This window comes from Monodelphis domestica, chromosome 8, assembly GCF_027887165.1.
Source record: "Monodelphis domestica isolate mMonDom1 chromosome 8, mMonDom1.pri, whole genome shotgun sequence".
In the NCBI taxonomy this organism is placed as follows: Eukaryota; Metazoa; Chordata; class Mammalia; order Didelphimorphia; family Didelphidae; genus Monodelphis; species Monodelphis domestica.
Genome location: NC_077234.1, coordinates 39,317,300 through 39,330,978, shown reverse-complemented (window position 1 = coordinate 39,330,978; position 13,679 = coordinate 39,317,300). Strand labels below are relative to the sequence as shown.

The window sequence follows — 13,679 nt, the reverse complement described above, 5'->3', positions numbered from 1 at the left end:
GGCTGTTTTAGAGTGGAAATGAAGCTGCTGCTTCAGGGACCGAGAGGCCGGCCTGCCTGGCAGAGCCCAGACTTGCACGAGACAAAGAGGACACTGCTGCCCCGACCTCCCCATTCTGACAGCTGCCTGTCTTGTTCATGCTCTCAATTTCATCTGAAAAAAGAATTTCTGCCAACTGTTCCTTGGCACATCATAAGCACAATTTTAGATGTTGTAAAGGCTCTCTGCTAGACTTCCTTAGTGAAGTAGGATGAATTACACCCCTAATGTACAGCCTCTCAGGAGTTAGAAGGACCCTTGGAAGCCAGTTAGTCTAAACTGTAAGAGGTCTCCCCTGCTTCATGGACCGTGTCCTGGAGGAAGTCATCCATCCTTCATGGAGGACCTTGGGAAGAGCCTCGGATGGCCTTCTAGGCAGCCCATTTGGCTTTTGAACAACTGCTATTAGACATGGTTATTAGACTGTCACTGCATGGCTGTGATGGGGAAGGGAGGGTTCAGCTAAGAGCCTGAACTAGGCTTCCATCTGGGTGACCTTGGACAAGTCAGCTGAGCTCCCCACACTCGGCTTGCTTGTGCCTAAAATGAGCTAGTTTGATAGACTCCCTGGTGGCTAAGCCTTCTGGTTCTAAATTTGAATGTAGAGTTAGATAAAACAATATCCATCCTTCCACAACTTTCATGGATTGTCCTGAATCTGATCTTTTATTATGGGGTGCTAAAATTATATTTTGACTAAAATGGGTTTCTGATATTCAGAAACTCCCACCCCCCACAAACAAAAATTCATCACCTGAAAACTCATCGCTTCCCCAAGCTGCTCCATACTCTTCTCCGCAGATGCTCGTCCATGCTGCCCTCCCCATTGGCAGAGACACAATGGCCAGGAACAAAATCTGATGATTTTCCTTTGAGATGCACAAGCTTCTGGCCTACAGGTGAGGAAATGAGGAAGCCCTGAGTGACTTGTGTCCAGGTCTATTGTAGAGCCAGTCTGTGCAGGATGGAGCCCTGACTGAGCGCCACTTTTCCTTGGGATGGTGCTCAAAACCCCCAGAATTGATGAAATGGCCTAAAGATGATCGCTGTATAAAGAGCCTGGGCAGGGGTCCTCAAGGAGGAGCTGGGAAAGCTTTGAAAGAAAGAGGTGGCACCTGTGCGGGCAACCTGTCCACCTGGATCCTCGGGAGCCAGCGGGGCCAGGCTTGGGGCTTGGGCCTCAGGACAGGTGTGTAAGCAGCCGTGGGGCGCTTTGTTAGTTTGGGGGAGAGGAGCTAGAGCAGCCCCTGCCCCCGCGCCAAGGCTTGGGAATACCCAGCTTGTGGCCTCCGCGCCAACAGCGTGCCACCTCGACGTACACACACGGTACTTATGGCCCTCCAAGGGGACAAGCAGCATGCAGAAGAATTGGGAAAAGCTGCTTGTGCGAGGGGCAGTCGTGCTTGGTCCCTGAAGGAGGCCAGGAGACTGGGAGGAGGAAGGAGAGCACGTGAGGCAGAGGCAGGCCTGGGAGAGGAGCCCAGGGCCCCCTGGCTCATGGCAGGGAGGAGGCGGGCAAGAAGGAGCCACTGGATTCTCTGGGGACCCTCATTTTCTCGTCCATGCAGTGATTGGAGTAATCAGACCCTGGTCCTTCCTCATGAGGCCATTGGGAGGATCAGCCATGGGACAAGCATCTGTCAGACTCGACTGCTGGGTGTCAGTCACTGGGTTTGCGAGCATAAGGACGGGAAGACTCCACCAGCATGGGCGGTCCATTGGCGGCTTGAGGTGGCTCTAGCGTGGCCGTCAGCGGATGCTCTAATAACGTTATTGTTTTAGAAGTTTCTGTGCATGCACACCTGTTGTCATCAGGTTGGGATTTGGTGGTAGTCATTGAGATCGCTGGATTCCTACCTCCTGGGGCTTGGCTAATCATTTTGTAATGGCATTTTAAAACAGGTTAAAAATGGCGCGTTAACAAGTGAACTCCAGCTGTGCTGTAAATCCCTCAGATGTCCATTCAGAGTGCTTTTGGGTCGAATTGCTTTTTAAGATAAGGAAAGTAGAGTATTTTTTCAAAGGAATTATAAAAAAGATGACGTTTCTGTGCATGTATGTTGACAAGATTAAAGCTTACTTGTTACATGAGCATATGTACAAATAAACCAGGGTCAGGATGTTGGGGCCACAAAGACACTGGCTGGATCTGTGCCTCCTTAGAATCAAACTAAGGTGGAACTGGATGAAGATGTCATCAGGGTTTTGTAACATGACTTTTTTTCCATGAGAAGATGCCTTGTTTACCTTCCCAAAGTGACCACAATGCCGTGATCCCCCTGATGAGCTTCGAATGTGGACTCACTGATCATGCCTGGCTCTTTGGGGACCTGCCCTAGTTATTCCGTAGCTTTGAACATGCGATGATTTCAAACACTCCCTTCAAAAGGGGCTCATTAGGGCTTACTTTGTGTTGAGGGCGGTCATTGATTTGTAGGATTTGGAGTTGGAAAGGAGCTTGGTGAACGGCTAGTCTTATTTACAAATGAGGAAACCAACCTGCTGAGAATTTCACTCTGCTCAAACTTGGCCCACAAATACAGTAAGAATGAGATCTCTAGAGGACAAGAACCTTCCTCATTCATTGTTGGATCCCTAATATTCAGTTGAATACTTGGATGATCCTCTTCCAGAGCGGAGAATATCGCTCACAGAAATTCATTTATCATTATGTCAGGGAATGCCCCAGATGCTGTGCTTGGAGGAAGCAGGAACATGATCGAGTCTCCAAACAGGCTGCAGCCACCTTAGAGAGAAGAATCGCCTGGCAATGGAGGCAGGGCTCCCACTGTGTGTGCGGATTCCCAAGCTGTCCTTGCTGGGGCGCATCAGGGTGGTGGTGCTGCACCTCTTAGGCCGCTGCAAGTTAGTGAAGAAATTAAGAACTGTCTGATTGTCTTTTGTTGTTGTTATTGTTGTTTTACATCCTGGTGAACACCACGGATAGGTATTTTTTTTTCTTTCTTTCTTTTTTTTTTAAATCCTTACTTTGGGAGTTTTTATCTTATAAGATAGAAACAGAAGAGCAAGGGCTAGGTTAAGCGACTTGACCAGGCTCACACAACTACAAAGTGCCTGAGGTCAGATTAAAACCCAGGTCCTCCCACCTCCAGGCCTGGCACTCTATCCACTGTGCCACCTAGCTGCACCTGTGAAAAGTATTTAAAACTCGAATCTTGGTTCTTCCTGTAAGAGAAGCAGGGACTAATGGCCTCAGCTGGCCAGGTATTATCCAGCAGGTCAGTGGTGAGCCATGGGCCTGAAGTTGGGAAGGTCTAAGTTCAAATTTGGCTTCAGACACTGCTGTGTGATCTAGAACAAGCCACTTTCCTTCTTCTGGCCTTAGTTCCCTTCTCTGAAAAATGAGGATACCGATAGAAACCCATCTCCCAGCATCATGAGCATCAAAAGAATTGGTATTTGGTTTTTTATCCCCATTTCCCCTATTCATTAAATTTTACTTCTAGTTATTTTGTCTTAAAAAAGTTTCCATGAATATTTTCATATACACTCAACTTTTTACCCTTTCGACAATGCCCTTAGGTCCATGATGGAAAACCTTTTAGAGACTGGGTGCCACGTATGAACCCTCTATCTTACACCAGACAGGGGAGGGAAGAAGCTCTCCCTTTGGGCTGCTGGGAAAAGGGGCAGGTGATGAGAGAAGTGTGCAAGGAAAGGAGTAGGGAGCAGCCCCTCCAGCACACATGCCATTGGTTTGTCAACATGGCTGAAGTATTATTTGCAAATCATCTTTACTTTCACCACCACCCTTTGTGAAAGTAAACATACCCATTTATTTGGTGAACATATATGATTAAATGAATGCCTCTAGAAGATAAGTCTTAGCTCCAAACAGTGTGCTGAAGAAAGTAAAACAGAATTGTCTTAGTAAGAGGAACCCTTTCCTAACTCTCTTAATTCATTGCATTTTTCATCCATTGTTATTTTTTGGAATTTCTATGAGTTCTTTATCTCTGCTAAAGTATAAGTAAATGTGTCAAGATCATTTGATTTTACCACTTACTCCAAAGGTTCTTTAACTTTTGTTTAACCTCTTTACAAAGAGAAGGAGAAAGGGGTGTTGGGATCTCTTAGTGCAGGAGGATGAATATGAAGTCTATTTTTCTTTTAGCACTCTGTGATCTAATACCCTTTCTTAAAACAATTCTTCAGTGTGAGTAAGAATTGACCTAATGAATGGTTCTTTCTGTCACATCTAAATAGTTTTACCTATATTTTCAAAGGTTGCAAGGCTATTATTTTAATTATTCTAATTCATGACATTTTGCCATTAAGGGAACAAAAGTAAGTTTCTCTATTTTATTTAGGTTTTGTGCTAATGTATTTCAGGAAGACCTGAGTTCAAAATATGAGCTCAGATACTCACTAGCTATGTGACCTAGGGAAGCCACTTAATCTTTGTTTTGAGAATCCACTAGAGAAGGAAATGGCAAACCACTCCAGTATCTTTGCCAAGAAATCCCCAAATGGGGTCATGGAGAGTGGGTTATGACTAAACATTAGCAGCAACAACAAAATTAAAGAAGGTTTTCCAGATCCCTTTTAGGGAAACATTTGAAATCTTATGTTTACTTCAACATCTCCATGTGTCTTGGATTGGCCTCGGCAGGGTAGGTGGGAGCAGAGTTGGTAAATGGGCCAAAGCTTGGTCATATGATTTCTAAAATAATTTTCAAAACTTTTTGTTGATCAATGTATGTTAACAGATGTTAGATAAAAGCTTGACTTTACATCAATTAAATTCAAACATTGTTTTCATAATTTCTTACATTGTTTTAAAATAATTGAGAAAATAATTTACTTTGTTTTATTTTTAGGGTTATATCCTGTGTTGTGACCTCATGGTTTAAGTGGGAATAAAGATGAGTATAAGCAGTGATGAGGTCAACTTCTTGGTATATAGATACTTGCAAGAGTCAGGTGAGTACTTGTATAATAAATAGGCCTCCAATACCTTTAATATTCTCAATCATCTTTCATGCATTTGCTATATGTACCAGTCCAAATTGCTCAGCTTTGTACATTTCTTGAATGAATGGACTGCCATTTATTTTTAGCCCATGTACTATGGCATGGCTTCACTCTGACTTTTTCAAATATGTTGGAATCATCTTGGGTATATCTTTGTCACAAAAATCTTGGGCTTTTTCAATTTAAAGATGACATCTCTGATTTTGATCTAGGTGGGCGAGAGATTTGCTGAATGTTCCCCACCAAGCATTCTCTGTAGAGGGGCAGCTCTGTTTTGGCTCCTCCTTGAGAGGTGTAACAGTTAAATTACTCTCTTGTAATAAAAGTATTATATTTTATGAGGTTTATTAACGATTATTAGAAATCAAGGATACAAAATAAGCCACGTGCCTAGGGCACGATTAGCCCATTCACAAGCCTACTTACAACATGTTGCAGTCTCTGAGTAGAGAAAGAGACTCTTGAGAGGCAGAGAGCCCTTTAAATAATAAATTGTGATCTCGTCCAGGGGGAGACTCAGGTGAGATTATAGGGAATTCTGGGAAGTACCAAGGACTTCTGGAGGTGGAAGTCTGGGGTTCAAATCTCCGTTTTTACAGAGGGCCCGAAAGGAGCTCAGCATTGCGGGGATGGAGGGAGGATCAGAATGCAAAGGCAGCTCAATGATCCTTGACCATTGGATGAAATCATTCCACTTGAAGAACGTAGGCATATGGAAACAAGCATTTGTGTTCAGCCTATTCAAGGAGAGACCCACATGTCGTTTGGGAGACAGATCTGTGGCAGTAAGGGAAGGAAATGGGAGGGTGAAATGAGGGCAGGGATAATGGGAGAGTCTTATGGCTTCTTGCACATTTGGGGTGTGTTCATCTTGTAGCCCCAGACTTCAAGCTCGATGTTTGAGTGTTAAGGAATATGCCCTGGATCTCTGCAGAGTTTACTTTTAAGTACTGTAGTCCTATGGTAATGTCTTCTCACAGAGAGGGAATACAGTGCAGGAGGGAGACAAACTAGGCCCCACAGGAGCCCCTAGGAAAATTGCCCCCAGAGAGCTACTGAGGGGCAGCAAGCCTGCTGCCCATTGGACACTCCACCTCCCCTTCCCCCCTGTGCATCCCCTGTTTGCTCTTCCCAGATATTTTTTGTAGCCACTAATGTCTCTGAATATTGTCCTCCCTTCCCCCCCAAGTGCCTTGGTTAAGGGTGGCCACAGTATTTGAAGTAGATTGTCCATCGAGATGGGGTTCTGGTTTATCAAGGAAACCAAATCGGTCCGTCCCCCTCCCCCGCCGCTCTTCAGCCCTGGTTTGGGCTGACCGGTGCCAGAGAGGCTGTAGGAAGCCTTCCTCTTCTGGAAGGACGGTAGGTGCTGTGTGCCTTGGGGCACTGCTCAGGCCACCGTGTGCAAGTCAAGCTTCCTGAATTCTGAAGGCAGGCTGCACCCTGTGTGTGAAAAGCAGGAGGGTGCCAGGCAGGCCCACTGGCGTCCTGCTCTCAGAACCAGAACGAGAACTTGTGCCTCTGCCTGCCTCGCGAGTCTTCAGAGAATGAGAGGCTAATACAACAGACCTCATGAGACCAAGTTCTTATTTCCCTGAAGTGACTTCAGCCGCCCTCCCCAAACTTCTTAAAAAGATTCTTGTCGGGGGCAGCTGGGTAGCTCAGTGTATTGAAAGCCAGGCCTAGAGCAAATCCGGCCTCAGACCCTTCCCAGCTGTGTGACCCTGGGCAAGTCACTTGACCCCCATTGCCTAGCCCTTACCACTCTTCTGCCTTGGAGCCAATACACAGTACTGACTCCAAGATGGAAGGTAAGGGTTTAAAAAAAAAATTATAAAGGGGGGCGGGGGAGGGTACAGCTAGGTGGCTCAGTGGATTGAGAGCCAGGCCTAGAGATGGGAGGTCCTAGGTTCAAATCTGGCCTCAGACACTTCCCAGCTGTGTGGCCCTGGGCAAGTCACTTGACCCCCATTGCCTAGCCCTTACCACTCTTCTGCCTTAGAGCCAATACACAGGATTGATTCTAAGATGGAAGGTGAGGGTTTAAAAAAAAAGAGAGAAAGAAAAAGAAAAAAGATTCTTGTCAGTCTCTCCAAATATTCCCTTTTGATAAAGGGATAGTGGAGCTGCGCCATTCCTCCGCTTTGACGTGGTCTCTGGGCCCCGGTTTTAATTACATACGCTTTCTACTATAGAATGAACCAGAATATTCTGTAAGCGACTCCCTAGTCTATCTTTGTCCATAACATAAATGCTTGGGCATCGAGCCCCTGGGTGAGGACATGGTGCCTGCTTAGAGCACTCTCCTCCTTCTGGGATACCAGGATTTGCCATCCATCATTCCGTATCATTTCTGCAGGCACGTAGGCCCAAGGAGTGCCGCCTAGCTATGCCACAGATGAGAGAAATAGAGATGAGCGCATTAGTAATGGCTCTGAGGAAAGAAGAAGACATGAATGTCCCAGACAACCAGGGCACGGCATCCGTGTTAGAGCCCTTCACACAGTGCAGACCCGCCATAAATATTCTCTGAGTAAGTTCATCTGTAGGTTAGGGAATGAGCTGGAGTGAGATGGAGAGAAAGAGGAGTCTTCAGGGCCTGCATGGGAGAGGCAGCAGTGCGGAACTGAGGTAGGCACTATTTCTGCCCTTGGAGGGAGTGCTCATGGACGAGGTGCAGAAGAACGGACTGTAAATTGTGGGCAGGTCTGCTGGGGGCAGCCATTCCCTCTTCCCCCATCAGCTGCTTTCTGGTGGTCTGCTTTCAGTGGCAAAGAGCTAGGGACAGTGTTCTTTGTTTCTGGGTTTGGTTTTGGGTTTTTTGAACAACCAATTTGTTTGGATCGTACAACCACCATGACTCAGAAATATGTACTTGGTGCCTTATTTCCCTAGGAATGACTGTTGTATGTGGATCATCAGCCAGATTGTATAGGGAAATTGGCAGCTTTGTGGTAGAATTTAATTTTGATCTATTAGTGATGAAATTTTGGCCACACTGTTGGCTAGCACAGCCTTGTGTGTTGTGTGATGAAATTTATAATTCTGTTCTGCATTTAGCAATCCTTTCTTCTAGAGCAGCTGATTGAAGTTTAAAAAAAAGCAAGAAACTTAATCATCTCAGTTAATATTTGTTTTAATAGGTGGAGAAATCTCATGCTAGACATTTGGTGTAGCAAAGATGGGATGCCTCTAAGGATTGAAACTCTTAAGATATTTTTCAGCTCTTGCATTTTGGTAGAATTACACATTAAGTATTGCATGGCAGCAAACTTTATTTTTAGACCTTTTTTCCTTGGGCTTTAATAACAAGTTACAAATTCACTACTCGTTCTCTTTTTTTGCCATTTAAATTTCTGTATAAGTCTTTCAGTAGAAGTAATCCCTAAATATCAATTGTTCTCTGAATATTCTTCGCCACTGATGATGGGCTATCTCATGGGTTTATGAGAAAAGTACTTTGTAAACCTTGCAGGATAATATAAATGTGGGATATTATCTCTACAAGGAGTGCAGCTGCTCAAATTGTTTTTGTCTGTGGCCCATGTTAATTTAGGGTGGTGAACCTTTTATATTTTTAGTGGGAGTTGGAAGATTTTAATCTGTTGAGGCCACAGACTTTTTGAAAAGTTACTTTTTTATGTATAGATATGAATTCTTACAATAAAAAACATTGTACATTCAGTATTATCAGCTTTTCTTCAGTAGAATTAATTGCATTTTTATCTAACATCCTTTTCCAGCTTTTCCTCCTACATCGAGGTCTGTGTTGTAAAATAACTTGGAGTCACTCTTCTGGCCAAGGATACCATATTTTGTTTAGCCATTGCAACTTCAAGCAATTGTTCCTTGGATTTTATAATTATGAGAGAACCCTAATAATTGGTCATCACCTTTTCTTTCTTTTTAAAAATATTTTACTTCATATGTAATCTTAGCCTCTTGAGGTGCCTTTTTAATATAAAAGCTTCAGTGATTGAGTATATTTTTCTCTCCTTTGCATCTACAGGGAACTTGCCTTAAATACAGTTTACTCCTTCCTTTTTTGACTAGTCAGAAGTTTTCTAACACCTTCCCCGCCAAGTCAGATTTTCCCTTTTTTCTGGCACTGGGCTTGAGGATTTTCTGGAGTACATACAGTCAGTATCTTATGTGTAAAACAGAGCAAACAAAGGTAGACTTGATCTGGCTTTTACTGTCTTCAGTGTCTACCATAGGGGTGTGAGGAACATATCTGACTGACCTCCCAGCTGATGAATGTGGCCACTTTCTGTTAAATTCTAATGAGCAAATATGAGAATTCAGCATTGTGTATTCTCTCCTGGTATACTTCTGCTTTGGCCTGTTTCTTTTTTAAAAGAACTTCTTTAGTTGTCATGGGTGCTTTTATATTTTGCCACTTGTAGGTTTCTATTTTTCATTATAAGACTATCTCTGGATATTTGAGCTATTTGATAGATTTTTTTAAATCCTTGCATAAGATGTAATTATCCCTATCTTAAACTGGCTATTAGAGGAACTGATTTAGCACCCCTGCCTCCACCCTGAACTTTAAAATTAATTGATTGTTTTAGAACTAGCTGCTATTGCATTCATAAATCTCCAGAATTCCTCTTTTTAGAAGTCATTAGAACTCAAAATATAGCTGGAATTTGAGAAATTTTGAGAATTTTCTGTGTGAACTAAGTTGGTAACCCACTTTGGAGTTTGAGATTGTGTTTCTCTGTTAGAATTTTTGTTTACATTTTGCTTCTCATCAAGGGAACTAGAATATCTCATGCAGTATACTTTGGAGGAATAGTTCCCTTGGGTTTTGATTTGTACAAGGCTGCCTTTTGCATTTCCCTGGATCTACTTGCAGAGATGTTGTTTTACTGGACATAAGCCAACCTAGTGTATAGATCAACCTGAATTTTTCTTTTTAAAAAATTAGTATTTTGGCTGATAATTACCATTTAGGCCAGTCCATATGTGGAGCTGCCATTCTTAGCAGCTGTAAGGAAAAGGCCACACAGCTTCCTCTGACTTTTATTTATGCAGCTGCTGATGGTCTGAGATCACCATTGCTTTTCCCACCCCAGACCAGTAAGATCTGCTTTTAGTAGCAGGCTGGGTCAAGCTTAACTGCCTCTAGTGGAGCTTTGGGCAGCTGTCTGAACTGGGGTGGAGAGGACTCAGCTGTTGCTAGGCCTGACATAAATAAGGCCTTTAAGTTTTTAAAGTTGTGAAACGTGAGCACAGGGGACTGAACAAATGGGCAGAATTTAGTGATGTCATCAAGGAAAACTTCCTATGACCTAGTGAATGTCAAATAGACATTGTGCATGATGCCCAGAACCAAGGAAGAACAATTTTTCCAGAAATTTACTTGTGGCTACCCTGGTGACCCATGCAGATATCACAAGAAGTCCCAGGAGATGCCTTCAGAGATGTAGCAGCATCAGGAGCATGGCTGACCATTGGAAGCTGGGGAGTTCTTCTGTATGCCAGGACTCTGCCAGGCCATGATGGTGCAAAGTCCCCCAGGACCAGGGCTTATGAGGGGGAAGGGACCGAGATGGGGTCTTGAGCTGAGCTCTGAGGAAGCCAGAGACCATCTTCATCCTGAACTGAAGCATTCATGTGCAGAGAGCAGGAGCTGGAGGACGGGGAGCCGATGCTTTGCACAGGGCAGCTGTGAACAGCCAAGTACATCTGAGAGAGGGAAGAGAAGGGGAGGTACCTGTGTCAGGCCTGGGGATCCTCTGCTGGTCCAGAGTCGAAGGAGCCCTGTGAGGTGTGATCTGTGGGCTGGAGGCTGTGTGTGAAGAATGCCTCCTGGAGGGGATAGATTGGAGGTGGGAGCAGCTTCAGGCAGGAAGGTCCTGTAGGGCTATGAAGAGAGAGGAAGGAGGGAATGCATGGGTGGGAGAGATGGCATGGAATCTGAACCCCAAGACTCTGGCAGATTAGATACCCACATGAGAGAGGATGCCAGGGTTGGGGGTGCATGTGGTTGCCCTAGACCTATTGCACCTCTCAGGGTGCTCCGGAGGCCCACAGCAACAGGCCATGCACATTCAAACCTTGTATAGAGCCGATACTTGGTGCAGTGGGATCCAATGAAAGTCCATTTAGCACATGGAGGACAAGAAGAGGGAGCCTTGGCCTCCCCCCATCCAGAGGGATGAGAGAAGGAGGTATCCAACAGGTGGAAGGTTCAAGAGAGCAGCACTTTGAAAACCGGGAGGAGAAAGTATCCAGGAGGTGACCAGCACTCTCAGATGCAGCTGAGAAAAGGAGCCTTGGTGCCCCAAGAGAGCCACTTCCATTGAGTGATGCTTGCTGCCAGATTTCAGGGGGAGGAGGGAGCTTTTCTAGGACTTTGACTATAGAGCCAGCCAGGGAATAGTAGAATCAGGGAAAAGTGGATTCTTGTAGATGGCCAGAGAGGAGAGAGCAAAAATTAGAGAAGGAAGGGTTGATTGATGGTGGGGCAGTTTTCTGAATTAAAAATCCAAGAAGTAAAACTGACCAGAAGGGCCTGCCTCTTATGGGGATGAGCCAAGTAGGAGGGAAGAGAGAGCTCCCAGAAGGAGGGTTGTGTGTGTGTGTGGGGGGGGGGGAGGAAGGAAGGTGTCTTTCTCAGAAAAGGAAAGGTAAGACTTAACAGAGGATTGGAACAGCCTGTAAAAATAGACTCGAATACAGGACTACAATCCCCACGAGCCTTTGCTTCACTTCCCCAGAATGCCTTGTAATCTCACCTGGGCCGAGATCGAGAAGGTATTTAAGCTGATTAAAAGGCTTTTGAGGGTCTCTCTCTTGGCTCTTTTTGGACTTCCGTTTTGGAGCAGGCGCATCTCTTGTGTGATGTGAGGTTATTTTGTCTATGCCTCTGGCCTAGGCACATGTTTCTTACTTGTATATTCTTTAATCTTTAACCTTTAATAAACCTCTAAAAAATATAATACTTCTTGCAGAGAGAAACTAATTTCTACCTGCCTCAGATGCCTCAGTCTCCCCGTCTCCCCTAAATTTTAATCTTTACAGGCCACTGTAAGAGAAGAGGAAAGGATTTCTTTGTAGCGTGGTTAATCCATTTGAGAATAGTTAACAGAAGTTTGTAGTGATGTGGCTGTGAGGCATCTTTCAGCAACACATGAGGGATTTTTGAATGGAGGAGGGAAGATAGTGGAAATCACATAGGATTTGTGTTGATGGAGATTGAGATATAGACAATTAAAAATCAGCATAAAGTTGAACTGATACAACTGTCAAAATTGAGGGAACAGTCAGGCCAATAAATTATTCATTCTGGCTACAATTACAAAGAATGAAACAATCATTACTCTCAAGGACTTACATTTCAGTGGGGAAGACAAGAAGTATGTCTAGAAAGAATATATACAGTATAATTAAAGATAGCCGTGTAAGTGAATTTGGGAGAAAGGGCAGTAGCTGTTGGGAGGGTCCGGCTTTATTGAATAGATGGTGCTTAGTAGATTCTTAGAGAGGGACTCTGAGGTGGAGATGAGGAAGGAACCAATTCCAAACAGGGGGAATAGCCAGGAGAAAGGCACAGTGGATGTAGGAGATGGAGGGTCTTGTGTGAGGAGCAAAGGGAAGTCCAGGTTACAGGATTAGCTGAGTATGGGAAGCGAGAATAAGAGGGTACAACCAGAGTGTGAGGTACTTTAATAACTAAACAGAGGAGTTCCTATTTTTCCCGAGAGGGTAATGAAAAGCTACTGCATTTTGAGTAGTTGGTGACAAGAAGAGAACCTATACTTTGGGAAAGTCGCTTTGGTAGATGCCTGTAGGATATATTGGACTGGGGAGAGATTGAGGCAGGAAAACCATGCAGGAGGAGGCTATTAGGCTTTTCTAGATCAGAAGTGACGAGGGCCTGGACAGAATTGATAGCTTTGCGAGTAAAGGAAAGGGATCAAATGTGGAAAAGACACAGGACGAGATTCGACAGTGGATTATTAAATGTTTAAGGGTTGAGGGAGAAGGTGCCGGGGTTACACGTCTGAGAAACTGGAATCATGGAAGAAAGTTTGGAAGATGGGTGGGTTCTTGGGGAAATAGAGTGTCACTTGGTCAAATGAGTTTGCGATGTGTCTGGGCCATCCAGGTAGAAACAAACTGAACTTCAGGGTGGGGCTCCTGCCCTCACCATATAAATCTGGGAGTCATTTGTCTCATGATGACAAATAAGGCATGAGAGCCCACAGTTGGGGCATGGCATGGATGAATAACCAGCAGAGGAAAGGGCAGGTGGGATCCCATAGCTGTCAGGGAAATCAGAATGTCATGCTAGGAAAACCTGCAAAGGATCAGGCATACCCAGAAAGAGGAGGTACTCTATAGCATCTGATGGAGCAGGTTGGGGGTGGGGTGAGAAGTTGGAAGGGCGGGGGGGGAATAAATATAGATAAATAGTAAAGAGGAAAAGACTGTTAATGGTTTTAACAGGCAGAGGTTAAAAGAAACTACACAGAGAAGAGCAGAAGGAGATTCCAAATTGGCAGAAGCAATGATGACTTTTTCTCTGTTATACTATCTTTGTTGGTAACCTTATCACCTCCCTTGGGTTCGGTGCTCATCTCTTTGCAGATGATTCCTAGATTCTATAACCAACCCCTGCATCTCCTCTAGCT

The 13,679-nt window shown here is 44.5% G+C and overlaps 1 protein-coding gene across 3 annotated transcripts in view; it reads left to right on the top strand.

The window, feature by feature from the left end:
- TBL1XR1 (TBL1X/Y related 1) overlaps positions 1-13,679 on the top strand; it is a 135,013-nt gene that overhangs the window by 92,650 nt on the left and 28,684 nt on the right. For 2 of the 3 annotated variants that reach the window (XM_056806799.1, XM_056806800.1), the window contains one exon: positions 4,881-4,983. In XM_056806799.1, the coding sequence (XP_056662777.1) occupies positions 4,926-4,983 (58 nt within the window). In that variant the 5' untranslated portion in view covers positions 4,881-4,925. 3 annotated transcript variants of the gene reach the window in all.